We start from the raw sequence: 18,455 nt of genomic DNA, 5'->3' as shown, positions 1-18,455 counted from the left end.
AGCCTTGTTTGCTAGCATATACCCATTCCTGTGACTCACCTCGACCTCAGGTTCTAAGATGCTGTGGTTTGAAAAGTTCTAAGTAACCTCCGATCTGCAAAGAAGACATGCTTTGAGTAAGAGCAGACTCCTACACTGTCTAGCGTATGGGACAGCCTCGTGAAGCCAGGCAAAGCATTTCTCTCCCATCCAGAGGAAACCATCTGCCTAGAGTTCATGCTGCCACCTGGGAACAGGTCCAGAAAAGTTCTAATAGATAAGCTCCAAATCTGTATTAATGTTCCCTTTTCCCAGGTAAGGAAAAACTAATCTGAGTTTGAATTTGAGTTAAATTCTTCATTATTAAGTTATCAGCACCAAAAACCTGTCCTTAAGATGTTCTTGGATACATATTTGAGGGGGCTTTTTTTTATTGCTGATTACAGATTTCAAACTTGAAATGTGCATTTCTTGGCAAGTTACACCAGTGATTCTTCACTTACATTTCCAATAAAAGCTTAAGGAAACAGACAAAAATACAAAGGATGAGAGAAACACAAACAGCGATGCCTCAAAACAAAAGGATTTAGTAACAGAAAGAAGTCTCCACGCTCAGTGTCCGTCACAATTTTAAAGTTCTCCCAACAATGCAGATGCTCATCATGATCATGTACTGAACTTATTAATACCTGTCCCTTGAAGCTGCAAACTGGAAAAGTCAGCCACTTACATTTAGGATCATACAAACCACCTAATTTGCTCAGGGTTCAGCTTAAAGCAACATTTAATATTCATTACAAGATGGAATTTGTGACAAGTTCAAAATGAAAACTTGCTTAAATGCAGCTGTACTCTGACGTCTACGAAACGTTCCCAGGCTTAGCCAATTTGGAAAATGCAGTTCAAAGCAGTGTCACACTGGCCGCCTGAAGGTATCCTTGGAGATACTGGAGCGCTTCTGCATTGAGGCTGGTGCTCACCATTGATGGAACCTACCAGAGATGGAAAACACACATGCTAGTTGTTGGAGAGCCTAACAAACCAACACAAGCCCTGTCTTCTATGGGAGAGCCACCACAGTCCGTCACCAAGGGCTCTTACTGGGATTTGTAAGGAGATCAACTGCTTTATGCCTTCAAAGTTGGACAGGTCTCGGGACTCCTGGGTGGCTCAGTTGGTTAAGCGTCTGACTTTGGCTCAGGTCATGATTTCATGTTTTGTGTGTTTGAGCCTGGTGTCAGGCTCTGTGCTGACAGCTTGGAGTCTGGAGCCTGCTTCGAATTGTGTGTCTCTCTCTGCCCCCACCTCCCCCCAGCTCATTCTTTCCCTCGCTCTCTCAAAAAAAAAAAAAAAAAAAAAAAAAAAAAAAAAAACTGGACAGGTCTCAAAAGCAGATCCACAAGGAATTGCTGCTGTTCAGTGTGGTAGAGGTACTGTGATACTAAAAACTATATATGCATCACGGACCAACAAGGACTTTTTAACGTTTATTTATTTTTGAGACAGAGACCGAGCATGAACGGGGGAGAGAGGGAGACACAGAATGTGAAACAGGCTCCAGGCTCTGAGCTGTCAGCACAGAGCCCGATGCGGGGCTCGAACTCCCGGACCGCAAGATCATGACCTGAGCCGAAGTCGGACGCTTAACCGACTGAGCCACGCAGGCACCCCCAACAAGGGCTTTTTCTAAAGTACATGTGGATTAAATGACATGTTGCCCATAGAGAAACAAATGCAACATGATTGGCAGGATGCTGATCATTTCTAAAGGTCAGCACATGATGGTTTGTTACGCTGTTTGTTATTTGTTTTTCTGTGTGTGTGAAGTTTTCCATAACACAATGGAAAACAAAAATTTTATCAGATAATCTAGAAGATTTGGTAAAAGGTGCTAGCTAATGCAACTCTACAGCCATTATTAGGTTTACTCCATGATCCATTCTTTAATTTTTGAGTATGTTGTGGCTAAAAAAACCCAAAAAACCATTTATATATACATATACGTGTGTGTGTGCGTGTGCATGTATATATGCCTGCAATAAAAGATTATTTTAATCTGGAAAATACACATTTTTCTATCCAAAGAGTTTTAGGGCACCTGGCTGGCTCAGTCAGAAGAACATGTGGCCCTTGACCTCGGGGTCTTGAGTTGAAGCTCAGGTCAGATATAGAGATTACTTAACTAAAACTTTAAGAAAATTATTTGCGTAAAATCTATTTCTAGCACATCATTTTACTAAAGAAAATTAAGGCCTAACTATAATTCAGTGGGATGTTTGATCACGCTGACCAGTGAAGACATGCACCAGAGTAACTGCTACCTTCTTGGCTTCCCAAAAAAGTGTCCACGACTTAGAGTTCTGTGACAGCAGTCACTTACCCTTCCTGGACAGGCGGTAGACAACTTGTGAAGTGACTGTGCCAGGTGAATTTTGGGGTTATTGACCATTTGACCTACAGGATCGTGCTCTTTTTTCCCGGCAAATGCCAGTTGTGAGAAGGCGGTCTGATACCCTGGTGTATCTTCTATGTCAATAAAATGCTCTTCATCAGGAATGGTATCATCTTCAGGTAACTCAAAAAGGCCAATCAGGGACTGTAATAAAGGAGTCCTGAATTTGAAGAAAGGAAACAGATGAAAAATTATTGTTTACATCTTCAGAAGTATTTGCTTAAACAGCAATTCTTCAGAGATGCAAAATTAGACCCACAGTCTAAAGAAAAGAACAGTAAGGTAGCTTTGAAATGGAAGAAGAAAAAAAAAAAAGCCCCAAATCATCAGATCCCTTTCTGGAAGAGGCAGCCTAAGTGAGCCCCAAATGCGGAAAGGAGATGCAAGAGGTCAAGAAAAGCCAGGAATACCAGACACCAACAAGCACAAGCATGCGATGTCTTCTCATAGCCTATTCAATTTCTCCTTAAAAAGAAAATTTTTTTCAATGTTTGTTTATTTTTGAGAGGGAGAGAGACAGAGTGTAAGCAAGGGAAAGGCAGAAAGAGAGGGAAACAGGATCTAAAGCAGGCTCCAGCTAATAGCACACAGCCTGATGCAGGGCTCGAACCCACCAACTGCAAGATCATGACCTGAGCCGAAGTCGGTTGCTTAACTGACTGAGCCACCCACGTGCTCCAATATCTCCTTTTAAAGATTTAAGCCAGTTTGGTTGGGTGTCATGAAGAGTCCTAGATATCATGCAGACCAGGGACTTTCACCAGATTCTCAAAGGAACACATGAACCCTCCTTTAGTAAAGTTAAGGAAGCAGCAACAAGAGGTTTCTAGGCCCAGGGGTGCCGAGGTGGCTGTCAGTTGAGCGTCTGGTTCTTGATGTCGCCTCAGGTCATGATCTCATGGTTTGTCGGATTGAGCCCCATGTCAGGCTCTGTACTGGCAGTGCGGAGCCTATTGGCGGGGGGAGGGCCGGGGGGGGGGGTTCTCTTCCCCATGGTCTCTACCCCTTCCCCCGCTTGCTTGCCCTCTCTCTTGCTCCCAAACATTTTAAAAAAAAATTCAAAGTTCCTTCTAGGCCCAGAAGTACCCACATGTCCTGTCTTGGATCTGATGGTTGCTAGTGGAGAACCCAAGATCAGAATCCAATTCTCAGCCCTCAAGAAAATAAGCTTATTTGAATTTGTAGTCATAAGGAAAGGAAGGTGTAATTTCTAACAACTTTACTTACCATAGCTTGGTATACTCTGTGTCCATCATTGGGGGACATTCCGTTAGTAATTTGGTTATTCCAACTGCACAAATCTTTTTCTCAACATTTCCAGAGACTTTCTGAATTTCAGGAATAATGATTTTTTCCAAAACCATTCCAAACATTCTATTAAAACAAATTTTACATTAGACTATCATTATAATACTGTGAAATTCTTAATGTTATTTACACTGACTCCTTAGGAATATAAGAGAATCCAAAATAACAAGTTGGTCAACTGAATGGCAGAGTCCTTGAGATGACAAAACAACAACAAAACCTCAGGCCTCGACTCTGTGGCCAAGTGCCACCGACAACTTCTGTGAAATACTAACGACAACTGTGCTCAAGGAGAATCTTCATGGCCACTTTTGTCTCATATGCTTTAAAAAAAAAAAAAATCTAAAAAATTAGAAAACAGAAAAGCAAAGGAAGGAAGAAAATGAATTACCCATCACCCCGCTATCCAGCAGTAACTACTTTTAACATTTCTGGATTATAAACTTCCCAACCTTCTATGCTTATACACCTGTAATCATGTGAAAGTTGACAGATACATTAAAACAATGATTTGGCCAACAATTCTAATATGTTCTTGCAGACATCCGAAAGTAAAGTTTTTCATGGTACTAAATGATGCAAAATCCTCAATGTATACTCTACCACAAGTATCTGAAGTGGAAATCGTGGGTTATCAAGGATACTGGAAATTTTAGCTCTAGATAAAATAAAAGTGTGCATAGGTTTTCCTCTATAGCAAGATCATACCAGTGTAGGCACCCACTAGCAGTTCATGAAACGGATTTCCTCACAAACCTCTACTTCTGGAAAGCATATTTTCTGGCATGACATTTTAGGCAATCTGGAATTCTGGGGATATAATACCAATACAAGGAACTACCTTGAACATTTTCCCCAAATTGTTCTCTTTCATTTCTTTCTATCCTTCCTTTCCTTATTAAATGGGAAATACTACCAAACTATACTCTGTCTCTACACTAAGTGAAAAACAAGCTCCTGGAGACAACCCTGGCCATCAATAACACAGAACACTGGCTGGCAGGGATGGGGGAGAAAAATGTTTTGCAGGGGTTTTCCTTGCCACTCAACAGTCCTAAGAATATTTTGAAAACCACAAAGATACTATAACTCCACCAAGAACTATAAAACCATGCGTAAAATAGAAATACTGATTTGTGCTAAAAAAGTCCATTTTTTTTGCTTTAATAAATAAATTATAGGGGCACCTGGGTGGCTCAGTCTGTTAAGCCTCTGACTCTTGGTTTTGGCAGAGGTCATGATCTCGTGGTTTGTGGGACAGAGCCCCGCAATGGGCTCCTTATTGATAGCACAGAGCCTGCTTGGGATTCTCTCTCTGCCCTTTCCCCACTCATGCACATGCTCTCTCCAAAATAAACTTTAAAGAAATTTTAATTGTATAAACTGTAATAAATAATAAAAACAAACTTACTTTGGTTGTATACCATCAAATATTTCTTGCAGTGCCAACGCCCCATACTTTATGCAGTACAAATTAATAAAGACTAAGAAGCCTGTTGAAAAGAGATACAGAGTATCAGTACAGAGGCCTCACTGTGCTGAACAAGCAATTCACCACTGAAGTCCTCCAAGTGAAATATTCCTAATCATCAAAACCAATGGCTAACTGTGGCATCAGTACTTGCCTTTATTATACAATTTAACATACAGTACAGACAAAAAATGTTTTGATACCTAACTTTAGAAACTAACCTTTGGAACACAATATATTTGAAAGTGATTTAGTGTTTGGAGAATACAAGCATCTTAAAATACTGTATATAGACAGCTTATAACTTGATAAAACATTTATATGTAACCAGAAAGTCTAGGAGTTTTAGCTACTTTCCTTCATTATTTGTGTAGGAATAGCCAAATGATTTTACTTACTCTTGATAAACTTTGTTGTTTTGGAATTCTGAAGTCTTTGGAACAGTAGAATGAAGATCTGCTTCCTATACTGATCAACCGACTCACTGAAGAATTGAAGAAAAGAAACAATGTATCAATTCATCTCAGCACCTAACAGTCCTTGAATAATCCTACAGTGATGTTTTATGCTCATACTCACGGAGGCATGTGCTCTATTATACTGTTTAGAAGATAAAAACCTTGGTGGTCATTGGCTTTGGATGCAATTAGCTTCTGGAACACACCTAATAACCCAGGCTACAACAAATTAAATCAAATAATCAGTTAAAGAGACAAGGATTAATTGTTCCAAAAGTTACATGTTAAATAGGTGATGTCTTGGAAAAGGGTGCATGCTAGAATAATCCGTGTTTTTGCTTCCGTTCTTACTTCTGAATATCCCATTGCAATAAGCCCTTAAAGTTAAGATCTTGAAATTAACCTACTGGACTCTATTTTCCAGCATGGAGATAATTAAAGGATACCTTATTACAATAATAAATCTATATTAATATTTTCTACTACTCCTTTCCTCACTGTTGTATTTATTTTAAATCAAGAAGTAAAAAAATCTACCATCCTCAGTTTCTCTCAGCTACCTCAGAAACTTACATCAAAATAAATTCACTCACAATTTTGTCAGCCGCAGCACTTGCTATGGTGTTGGAACCGCGTTCTAAGAATGCTTGGAGAAGCCTCACTAGAGCAGGAATGTTTCCTGTTCTTTCCCAAAGCACCGGCTGAAGGAGATGAGGAAATAAGGCCATATAGGAAGATGGGATGTCATTTTTGTGTGTTTCCAGAAGCAAAGACATCACTTGAAAGACGTATGGAATAAATTCTGTTGATGAAAGTAAACACAGAGCTGTCAGATTCGAAAGCAATAGCTCCCATACAAAAGGCGCACACCTCTGAGGCAGGCTGCATTCTATTAACCCCTTTAATAGCTGTATTCAGGGGCGCCTGGTTGGTTCAGTCAGGTGAGCATCTGACTTCAGCTCAAGTCATGATCTCATGGTCTGTGGGTTCAAGCCCTCCAGTGGGCTCTGCCTACAGCCCAGAGCCTGGAGCCTGCTTTGAATTTTGTGTCTCCCTATCTCTCTGCCCACTCTACCCCCGCCGATTGCGCTTTCAAAAATAAACATTAAAAATCTTTTTTAAAAAATAGTTGTATTCGGTAATGAAGAAAGTAACTTCCTTTAACTTACCTTGAACATCATTTTGTAAAATTTCAGTAAACACGAGAAACAAAGCTTCCTCAAAATTTACAACAGCAGCAGGGTTAGCTTTGCAAGTTATTCTTATGGATAAACATATTGCTTCAAACATGTAGTGATTGAAGTGAGGTTTGCTTGGGTTCTGAAATTAAAAACGAAAGCTTATTACTGACTATATTAAATATCTAAAATAAAACACACCTACCCTTTCTAGAACACAGTAAAAGGCCATCTTTTTAAAAAAAAATCAGTATTAAAGCATTGATTACACGTGCCTGCATATATGCTGAAGTTTTATAATTAACTTTAAAATTCAGAAAATACTGCCTTTTTCCTCGGAATTAAAAAAAAAACATTTTTTATTTGAGACACAGAGGGAGAGAGACCGAGCACAGGAGGGGCAGAGAGAGAGAGGGAGACACAGAATCCGAAGAAAGCTCCAGGCTCTGAGCTGTCAGCACACAGCCTGACGAGGAGCTCGAACTTGCAAACCTCGAGGTCATAACCTGAGCTGAAGTTGGACGCTCAGCCGGCTGAGGCACCCAAGCACCCCACCTCACCTTTTTTTTTAATGGGCAAAATCCACCACGAAAAATACCTCTGAGTCACAGAGAGATTACTACACAAGCATCAGCTCCCAGGGCTGTGAGGAACTTGTCTAAAACCCATGTGCTCTAGAGCCGTCACTATAAACAGTGGTGGAAGAAGCAAGCAGGGACATGTTAAGTCCTGGCTATGCCACTAGCCTTGTGTGGGACGCCTCAGGCAAACCTTAACTTCTATGGGCCTCAATGTCTATATCTACAGAGTGACAATCCTTTTTATTTTTAATTTTTTTTTTTTGACGCTTATTTTTGAGAGCGAGTGAGCGAGTGAGGGTGGAGCAGAGAGAGAGGGAGACACAGAATCCAAAGCAGACTCCAGGCTCTGAGCTGTCAGTACAGAGCCTGACGTGGGGCTCGAACTCAGGACTGCAAGATCATGACCTGAGCTGAAGTCGGACACTTAACCGATTGAGCGACTAGGCACCCCTGAGTGACAATCCTTTCTATCAGTGGTTTTCAATGTTTTTTAAAGGAACATAACCCTGTTTTCCTTCAAACGAAATCCTTCTCGAAAGGCTACCACAAAAAGTAGATGAACGCAGGAGATGGTTGGGGAAGGCCCCAATGTGTCTTCTATCTTAATCCTCCAAGGCCCAAAGCAGTCCAACACCCTTACCCAGAACCCAGTGAGAAAATGATCCTTCTCCAAAGTCCTTGTAACAGTTCCAAGAATTTATCTCCTTTCCATAGAGTAATTAGGAACAGGCATCTAAAAAGGAGTTTTGGCAGCCTTAAAAGGACTTTTATTTTCTAAAACTTAGTGTCAACAAATAGGAATCAAATTCTCTATAAAATTTTTAATCAAAGGAATGAAATTTACTTGGGGGAAATAAGAATAAAGAGGACCAGGGGTGCCTGGGTGGCTTAGTTGATTAAGTGCCAGACTTCAGCTCAGGTCATGATCTCACGGTTGTGACTTCAAGCCCCATATTGGGCTCTGTGCTGACAGCTCAGAGCCTGGAGCCTGCTTCGGATTCTGTGTCTCCATCTCTCTCTGCCCCTCCCCTGCTCATGCTCTGTCTCTCTCAAAAATAAATTTTTTAAAAATTAAAAAAAAAAAAAAAAAAAGAATAAAGAAGACCAGACACAAAGGTCTGCACCGTTTTACAGAAGTCTAAGTAAGTAGCCTCTGTGTCCACTTGGTACAAAGTCTGCTTTCCTCCATCTAAGATCAGTCATCTTACTTTTTCAATTTTATTTAATAAAACGTTACTTTTTTGTTCTTAATTTTTTTTTAAATGTTTATTTTTGAGAGAGACAGAGACAGAATGCGAGTGGTTAGGGGCAGAGAGAGAGAGAGGGAGACACAGAATCCGGAGCAGGCTCCAGGCTCTGAGCTGTCAGCACAGAGCCCAATACGGGGCTCAAACTCACGAGCTGTGAGATCATGACCTGAACCGAAGTCGGACGCTCAACCGACTGAGCCAACCAGGCGCCTCAACGAAACGTTACTTTTAAAGTGAGAATAAATTAAATGAAACATTTTCAAGTTACTGGGCCTGCACTTAAAGGCGAGTGCTGCTAGGTCTCCAATCTAGTGACTCTCCACACTTCTCATATGTGTATTAATTGTTGGTCAGGAAGAATTCAGGGAACTTTTCCTATGCCCAGTCTATTGCCAGGGAATTCTGAGGCTCAAATAGTTTGAAGCGTAAGTTAAAAAGCAACTGCACTTTTAAAACTGATCTTGTTACCTTACTAACAGCTAATAGCTTCTGTGTAAGCTGAGTGATGAGGGTGGGGATGTAGGGGATTATGGCTTCTTGTAGGAGGGAAAAACTTCTCATGATAGCTGTAAAATATAAAAACAGCAAAAGTAAATAGTTAAACTTCAGAATAAAATCGTGATTAAGGAAAAAAAGTCCACTGATTCATCACCAAAACTTTAAGACCCTTAAGTAACCCCCAGATAGCTCTCTGTATTTCAAAATAATCTAACTTTCCTTTCATCTTAAAATTAGGCCAGGGATTGACAACAAAATCTAGCGTGCTAGGAAATATTACTTTCAGAAGGCCTAAGGCTTAAAAGAATTAAAAAAGGGACAAGAAAAAGTAGTAAGAGGCAGACACAGAGCAGGAAAAAGGGTAGAATGACTGGGGGAGGGGGCGGGGAGGAACGACAGTAGCTGGAAGGGAGTGCAGTTTCCAGTGTCTTTCACTTAGAAATCAGTGGCAGGGAATGTTTAGCCCTAGCCTAATGGACACATCACAGCCCACCAAAAACTGAGAAAAGGCCACTGCCCATCTCCCCACAAAAAGATTAGGAGCCTAAAAAAAAATCTAAAAATACATGTAAAGCTATGGAGGTTCCATACTGCAAGAATACAGCCCATTAATAAATGCCTAAAAACATTTTGCACAGATTACTAAGCTTAAAATATAAATAACTGTTTCTGCATGAGTAAAATAGATGTTTACTAAGTATAGCCACTACTACATGCCAAGCAAGAGAGCACAAAAAGTCATCGTCTCATCTCCTCAACTTTGTGGATGCTTCTCCTACCTGAAGCAGACTCACCTCCAACTAGCTAACCACTGCTTATCCCTCACTTCATAGAGAAAGCTTTTCCTGAGCTCAGTTTAAGGGGCTTAGAGGATGGATCGGTTCCCCTCCTCTGGGCTGGCAGAGTCCATTCACTCATTCATCCAACAATATTCATTGAGAAGGTATTACATACAGGTGCTCCTTGTATAGTCCAGGAACACAGTAATGGGACCACATGCCAGGTAACCTCACAGAAATGGACGTTAAACAACAGTAATCACACATCACTGTTGGGAAAAGAACGATACTGAAAACACACACGGATACACACCTATCCACATACATAAACACACGTGTACACACAAACACACAACACATGCCAGGGGCCCTGATTGGCCACGAGGGACAGTTTGTTTGAAAAACATCTATGAGTCAGACACAGCTAGGCTCTTGGAACGTGACAGTGAGTAAGACTGAAATTGCCCCTCAAGTCAGAGCTGTCCACATGACACTCTCCTAATGTAGCACCGGGCAGATGGTTTATAGCTGCCTGTGTCCTCGGAAGTAGCTCTATGAAGGCGGATCTGTGTGGAGTCTCTCAAGGGCATCCAGGTTGCACAGCAAAGATGTAACCTAGCATGCCACCAAGAAATGTCTGATCTGAGCTCTGCCCCCAAATTCAATCTAGGTAAAGAAGGGAGTTTGCTACTTTTTAACAAGAGGAGTATCTACATCAAACTAGGGTAGACTTTTTTTCTGAAAACACTTGTTTTAATATAATAGTAAACCAAACATTTTCCACGTAAAGATATCTAAACCTACCGACTTCATAGCCAACAGTATCTGGTCCATGGACTATGAAACCTGAAGTACAACTCAGTATTTACCCCTGTAATCGGAGACGGGATTCTTATAGTCTGTACACCAGGGGAACGGCCTACCTTTCATAATATATTCATTTTCTGAAGAGCCAGGAAGTGTGAGAGCTTTGAAAAGGTTTGTTAGCAGAATCTCAACAAACGGTGCGATTTCTGCGGCTGTAAAGCTATAGATGAAAAAACAGCTTTCAGTCACTGCCAACTCTTGAGCTTGTCACTCTGGAATACCCTTGGCAACCACTAAATCACACTTCTTGGCATAAGAGTAAGCCATCTCCCACCACTGATAATCAGCTGACAGCTTAGGAAAGTAACTGTTTACATGTGTTCATGTTAAGTCCCTAAAAAGGGCATATCTGTGATCAAACACAAACCAAAAGCCAGGCAAACCCGACATCATCTAAAGCCATTCAGGTCGTCCTTGGTTCCTATCCATCACTGTCGAGAACAGTACTTAGACTCTCAGGGTCTCAGTCATTTGTTTTTCCCGGAGGTGGAACAGATTCATAACTTCTGCATGAATTCCGGGCCTGAAGACAGGTACTGGTCTGACTCACCTCAGAGGATGTCCTTTCAACCCTTAATTGGTCACTGAGAAGATCTGTACTTCAAGTTCTTGATGAAGAAAAGAACCTAGAATTGTTTTCCATCTCTCACCCAAAGCTCAGTTTCAAGAAATAACACTGGTGGATAATGGCCTGAAAGATCTGCAGACCGTCCATCCCTCTACATTTATCCTCGGATCAGGCCGGAAGAGCTACCGCCTAGGTAGCTTTCTTTCACTCAGCTATGTCGTATCTCCGCAAAGAGTAAAAACACCAGGTAAAAACAACACTGTCGCGTGACGGTGCTAAGACCACTCCCTTAATGAAGGCCCATTTCTGAGATGCCTTCTGAGGAACTGTTTTAAGTTGAATCTCAAGGACACCGAAAATTTTAACTGACCAAGTTCCTCTCTTTGCCTTGGTTTGCCAGAAGACAGCACATAAATTTCAGGAGCTTCCTTAATTCCTGTATAGGATCCTCTGACACCTATTTCCTTTTAGTAACCTTACCCCGTTATTTCCCTTTGCTCCGATTTCCTGTTTAACTTTTTGCCATTATGTATCTTCGTAGCATACTGCTTCATCCTTCTAGACTGACACACAGTATAAATAAATGAGGAAAAAGTACACATTTATTTTTCAAACTACTAATGAAATTATGAATATAGTCAAAGAGATCTCTGACAGCACAGAACAGTTCCCACCCCAAGCTGAAAAAATAAAAATTGCTTAAAATCAAATACTTACAGAGTGGCGTTGTTAGGTCCTCTCATAGTAAACAGCCTCTCAAGTGCATGTGCCGCGTAAGTATGGACAACAATGCTTTCAGCCTGAAGGTGATTAATCAAGAGAGGAATGGAGACTAAAAGATGCTCTTTCGGTACCTGAAAAACACAGTAACGTGCAAGCTTTAACTCAATGGTGCTACCTTAGAGTAAAAGACAACTGGAATAGAAGGGCTTGACGATTCTAGAAAGTGTTTTTTCAGCTGTTACAATGGGAGATGATAACGGTTGAGAAATTAAAACTTCTATCTCCACGTAATGATTCAATTCATGTTAACTTTTCTTATTCTCCTTCTCTGAGCATTAAACTACGGTTAGAGTAAAATCTTACAGATAAAAAAAGAAGCACACCATAAAATAATATGGATAAGCACACTAATTTCATTACTACTAAGAATTATACTTTTCACTAGCAGGTAGTTCTTGGAAAAGTTATTCAAGCTCTTTGTGCCTCATTTTTTCTTCTAAAAAAAGAGGTGGGGGCAAAGATAAGAATACCAATCTTCATTAGAAGCCTCTAAAAATTTAGAACACCCATTCATTACTCTTAAAATAGAACAGCTTCACAAGGTTGCATGTAACCCTGGTAACTACCTGCCAAAGACATAAAAATTATAAATCAAGAAATTAAAGAATCATCCATAGGAAATAAACTGTGGCATATTCTTATGATGGGATACTACACAACTATTAAAAAATGAACTACGTCTACTAAAATGAGTAACTCTCAAAAACAATGTTAAGCACACACAAAAAAAACAAGATGTGGAGACCAAACCTACAGCATATCATTTATACAAATAAAATTTTAAGCCTATAAAATACTACAGAATTTTTGTGGAAACAAGTTATGTAGTAAAACCATAAACACACGAGAATAAAATTGGCCAAAAATACAATGTGAGAAACTCCACAAGACAAATGACTGGTTTCTCCAAGAACTAATAGTCACAAGAAAGGGGAAGGAGGACCTCTCTGTTGTAAAGTTGTAAAATAAGAGATAAGAGACAATCAACCATAAAAAATGTGTGTACCTTGTTTGGATCCCAATTTTTATTAAAATCACTATATAATGATATTTTTGAGACAAAGGAGAAAAATAAGCATGGTCTGGATCCTAAGTTCTTAAGAAGTTATTGTTAATTCTGTTAGATATGGATGTCAAGTATGACTGCACGGCAGGGAGAGAACTGGTATACAATAAAACTCTTAAGAGATTAACTGGTATAAAACATGTAATTCAAAAGCTACTTACTTGATTCCTAAAAATCATTATGTATTTGATACCATCAGCTTTAAGGACAGGAAATTCATTCACTATTAAAAAAATAAAGCCATAGTTATTTAAGTGCTAAAGACCACTACTCCCAAATTGGTGACATTATTGGATCTTTGAAACAGTTTGGTAACCAAAATGTCAAGTAACTGAAACTTAATTACATAAAGATCTACTATGTGGTTATTAGTAAGATTATGAGTAATTTTATTTTTTCCCCTTGTTAAGTTTCATTACAAATGAACATGTACTACTTACATAACTGAAGGACCACAAACTAATGACCATGTATCAACTTCTTCCTAGAAAGGAAGCTATTCTGAATCAAGAGTATGTGTCTCTGGATAGAATTTGCTTTAATATTTGTGCTACCGAAGTGAGCAATGGCTGGGATTTGCTTTAAACTACTCTAATTATGGGAAAATAAATTAGTAAAAAAGATAGAATATTGGTCAATTATTAAAAATTCTTGAATCTATCCAGATTCAAGGTACATTAAAATATTCTCCCTTTTAGTGTATTTAAAAATCCATACAAAAGTATTTTTTTCTTTCTTTATTTTTAATACTTATTTTAAGAGAGAGAGAGAAAGAGAGAGAGAATTCCAAGGAGGCTCCATGCTGTCAACACAGAGTCCAATGTTGGCCTTGATTCCACAAGACTTGAGCTGAAATCAACAGTCAGACACTTAATCAACTCAGCCACCCAGGTACCCCCAAAAGTTTTTTTAAAAAGGGATTAAAAAAAAGGGGGGGGGGAGAATACATAAGGAATCTTAATCAACATACTTTCATAAAACATAGAAAATTATCCTTAAGACTTACTCAGTTTCAAGTACTTTAAATTTGTTTCAATTTTTTTTTTTTAATTTTTTTTTTTCAACGTTTTTTATTTTTTTTTATTTTTGGGACAGAGAGAGACAGAGCATGAACGGGGGAGGGGCAGAGAGAGAGGGAGACACAGAATCGGAAACAGGCTCCAGGCTCCGAGCCATCAGCCCAGAGCCTGACGCGGGGCTCGAACTCACGGACCGCGAGATCGTGACCTGGCTGAAGTCGGACGCTTAACTGACTGCGCCACCCAGGCGCCCCTGTTTCAATTTTTAAGATATCAGTTTTTATTTTTTTCTGCCATTAAATATAAAAATATTTTTAAAAATTTTAAAATCCATTGTCAATTGGCTAACATACAGTGTAAAGTGTGTTCTTGGTTTTTGAAGTAGATTCCCATGCTTCATCACTTACACACAACACCCAGTGCTCATCCCAACAAGCGCCCTCCTCAATGCCCATCACCCATTTTCCCCTCTCCTGCCCGCCCTCCCCTCCCCCATCCACCCTCAGTTTGTTCTCTGTATTTAAGAGTCTCTTCTGGTTTGCCTCCCTCCCTCTCTGTAACTATTTTTTTTTCCCCTTCCCTTGGGGAAGACGATGGGGGCATGGTCTTCTATTAAGTTTCTCAAGGTCAATGTATGAGTAGGATTTCGGTTTTTAAATAAGAAGGAAAAGAAAACTAAAGTATAATTCCTATAGGAATTTGTAGCTGAGCTACAAATTTAGTTTTAGTTGTTCCCATTTTCCTTCTACACAAGCAACATCTTCTTTAGACTGTTCATTTCAACTGGGCAAGATCTGGGGAAACTATGTGAGACTTTATTCAGTAAAAGGAGTAACTGCAACAAGGATAGGAGCCATTTTTTTGAGTGTCATGGTGTTGCAGAATCCGTTATGACTTTTGCCATAATGTTAGTTATTTTGCAGTATAAAATAACAAGCAGGGGTGCCTGGCCTGGCTCAGTTGGTAAGAGCACGTGAATCTTGATCTCAGGGGATCATGAGTTCAACTCCCACACTGGGTGTACAGATTACGTTACATACATACATACATACATACATACCATTGCAAGTAAAAAATGTTGTAAGCTGTATAAAAAACATTTTTAACGGGAGCCTAGGTGGCTCAGTCAGTTAAGGGTCCCAAATCTTGATTTCAGCTCTGGTCTGGACTCCATGGGGTTCATGGGATTGAGTCCTACATTGGGCTCTGTACTAATAGCGTGGAGCCTGCTTGGGATTCTCTCTCTCCCTCTCTCTCAAAATATATTAAAAAAAAAAAATCCCCCCCCCCCAACTCACCGTTAGCTGATTTTAAATCGGGGAGAATGTGATTCACAAAGAACTCAGTCAGGTTTACAAGTTCATTTGCTTGTGTAATTCCATGCTGAAAAACAAATTTTTAATATGATAAAATAAAATGAAATACTTCTATCTATCTAACATATAAGAAATTAAGGCAACTTTTAAAAAACAGGTTAAAAATGGAGATGAACACTTCAAATCACAACTGCTTAAATATATTTTAAAAAAAACAAGACTTTTTTAATAAACAAGAAAGAAGCGTCCCTAAATTAAAGAACAGCTAAATTTAAATTTAGCACATTTTATACACCAAGTCTCAGTGAAGGGAATCCATCAGTTTTTTGTCCAGGAGAAAATGAAGTGCTTCATACATCAATGTCAACTCATCTTTGGAGACTATATGATTCTCATCAGAACAAACAGGTTACCTAGCAGAGTAGGCTGCATCATTAGAAATCTATTACTTCTTTCTGATTTCTGTGGTTACCACCAAGACTATTTAAAAAATTTTTTTAACATTTATTCATTTTTAAGAGACAGAGTGCGAGCAGGAGAGGAGCAGAGACAAAGAAAAAGAGGGGGGGGAGGGGGAGAGGGAAAGGAAGAGAGAGAGACAGAGACAGAGACAGAGACAGAGAGAGAATCCAAAGTAGGCTCCAGGCTCAGAGCTGTCAGCACAGAGCCTGACGCGGGGCTCGAACTCACTGACCTGATCATGACCTAAGCTGAAGTAGGATGCTTAACCAACTGACCCACCCAGGTGCCCCACCAGCAAGTCTATTTTAGAAACAAAACTACATTGAAGATTCACCTTCTGTGTTTGGGCTTTTGATGCCAACGATGTCACGAGGTAAATGGCTGCATCTTTGTGTTTCCAGTTGACAGACGGATTTTTTGCATATTCCTGTAGCATGGAATTAACATAACCAGAGAAGATTCCTGTCACGGGTCCCTCAAAAAACTTGCACAATCCTCGTACTAGATCACAAGCAGCCCTGCGTCTAGTATCAATATCTATAAAATCAAAGGGAAATATATCACAGGATAAAAGAAACCACCAACTGATCAAGATTATAAGGCAAAAAATTGCCATTTGATAGCTATCAACAACATAAACAATGAAAAAGACCATTATTTTATTCACAAGACACACAAGAATGGGAATGAAACTAAAAAGATTATCGTAGTAGTTACACACTAATAAGTATGTAAGAGACAGAGGACATTCAATGCTGGACACTTGGATAGAACTCAGACGAGAGCTGCTCTTAAAGGTGTACAAATTAAAGGAGGAAAGGCAGTTGAGACAACACACTTACTCTGACTATTCCTCCTCCCCACAGTGACAAGAACTACTTTAAAGTGCCTTGCTATCAGACTAACAGTTAAAAACCAAAATACATACCAGATCCTTCCAAATCTCTCCTTATGTACTCCTCAGAATTATCTTCAAAGGCTTCTTCATCAGCAGCTACAAAGAGAGATGGCATTTCAAATAACCCCTCAAAAGACATGACAAGCCACTGTACTTTCATAACTGAGTACACAGAAGAGTATGTAGACGTGCCATGTTTTATAGCAAAGTGTTCCTAACAAATGACGACTTGGTGTATTCTTTTTTAAAAAATGCTTATTCATTTTGAGAGAGTGACAGCAAGAGCAAGACAGAGCATGAGTCTGTGAGCTGGAGAGGGACAGAGAGAATCCCAAGCAGGATCCACGCTGTCGGCGCAAAGCCCAACACGGGACTTGATCTCACAACTGTGAGATCATAACCTGAACTGAAATCAAGAGCTGGAAGCTAAACTGAGCCACCCAAGCTTATATATATTTCGTTTATTCTTAATCATTACTTAGAGCACAAATGCCACCCTGAGAGGGTAAGTATAGGTAATTCACACAGCTCACCTGTTCTAATGTGATAGTGTCCCCAGAACGGGACTTTAACCACCACATCAAAAAGGTGACTGCTGGAGCCCAAGCTAGGGATGCCAACTTTTTATTCTGCTAAATAAGGACATTAAAAAACCAAACAGCCTAACAAATATAACCACCATTATTTCATAAAAGTCATTTCCACACCAATAAAAGTAGGATGGACAGTATCAGAATAAAGATCTGTCCTTTATAGTTTCATGAAAAAAACACAAAAGGAAATAAAGCCTTACATGATATTGTCCTTTATTCCTTTTAGTTCCTGATAATTTGAGAACCACTGATCTAATGAATACTTTAACATAAAACACAATTCCTTCCATATTTACTACCTGTCCTTCTCAGCTCTAAGAAGGAGAGACAATTTGTACACTAATACTCTTAAGACTCTCTTAACCTTAATTACAAACGAGGTGGGCTTCAGCTCTGTATTTACAGGTTATCAATCACTTCCACTCTCAACTACACTGTTTGAAAACTGCTATCTGCCTTAGTGAAACACTAACTCAAACAACACCATCCTGGATGGTTTACTTTCTTATCCATGGAATAGGAATTTTTTTAGTCTTATTCAATACTTCTGTGAAAAACCCTCCACAGTGTAAAACAAACCTCACCACAGTGATACAAATGTCTTTTATTTTTAAAATTTATTTTTTAGGGGCGCCTGGGTGGCGCAGTCGGTTAAGCGTCCGACTTCAGCCAGGTCACGATCTCGCGGTCCATGAGTTCGAGCCCCGCGTCGGGCTCTGGGCTGATGGCTCGGAGCCTGGAGCCTGTTTCCGATTCTGTGTCTCCCTCTCTCTCTGCCCCTCCCCCGTTCATGCTCTGTCTCTCTGTCCCAAAAATAAATAAACGTTGAAAAAAAAAAAAATTTTTTTTAATTTATTTTTTAATGTTTTATTCAGTTTTTTTTGAGACACACACACACACACACACACACACACACACACACACACACA

The 18,455-nt window shown here is 39.7% G+C and overlaps 1 protein-coding gene across 1 annotated transcript in view; it reads right to left on the bottom strand.

The window, feature by feature from the left end:
• Positions 1–386: 386 nt before the first annotated feature.
• Positions 387–18,455, bottom strand: part of CSE1L (chromosome segregation 1 like) — a 48,032-nt gene continuing 29,963 nt past the window's right edge. Inside the window, exons 11-25 of the mRNA XM_040460031.1 lie at positions 16,964–17,029; positions 16,370–16,572; positions 15,556–15,640; positions 13,400–13,461; positions 12,107–12,243; positions 10,878–10,981; positions 9,146–9,243; positions 6,838–6,988; positions 6,262–6,470; positions 5,790–5,887; positions 5,609–5,694; positions 5,151–5,232; positions 3,659–3,805; positions 2,360–2,591; positions 387–971 (exon numbers count right to left, since the gene is read on the bottom strand). Of these exons, the coding sequence (XP_040315965.1) occupies positions 882–971; positions 2,360–2,591; positions 3,659–3,805; positions 5,151–5,232; positions 5,609–5,694; positions 5,790–5,887; positions 6,262–6,470; positions 6,838–6,988; positions 9,146–9,243; positions 10,878–10,981; positions 12,107–12,243; positions 13,400–13,461; positions 15,556–15,640; positions 16,370–16,572; positions 16,964–17,029 (1,850 nt within the window). The 3' untranslated portion in view covers positions 387–881. The remainder of the gene's footprint in view (positions 972–2,359; positions 2,592–3,658; positions 3,806–5,150; positions 5,233–5,608; positions 5,695–5,789; positions 5,888–6,261; positions 6,471–6,837; positions 6,989–9,145; positions 9,244–10,877; positions 10,982–12,106; positions 12,244–13,399; positions 13,462–15,555; positions 15,641–16,369; positions 16,573–16,963; positions 17,030–18,455) is intronic.

The sequence above is a fragment of the Herpailurus yagouaroundi genome, unplaced genomic scaffold (assembly GCF_014898765.1).
Source record: "Herpailurus yagouaroundi ecotype Mexico unplaced genomic scaffold, PumYag 246, whole genome shotgun sequence".
Classification (NCBI taxonomy): domain Eukaryota; kingdom Metazoa; phylum Chordata; class Mammalia; order Carnivora; family Felidae; genus Herpailurus; species Herpailurus yagouaroundi.
Note: the sequence above shows the minus strand (reverse complement) of the source record. Positions and strands in the feature narration are given on the sequence as shown.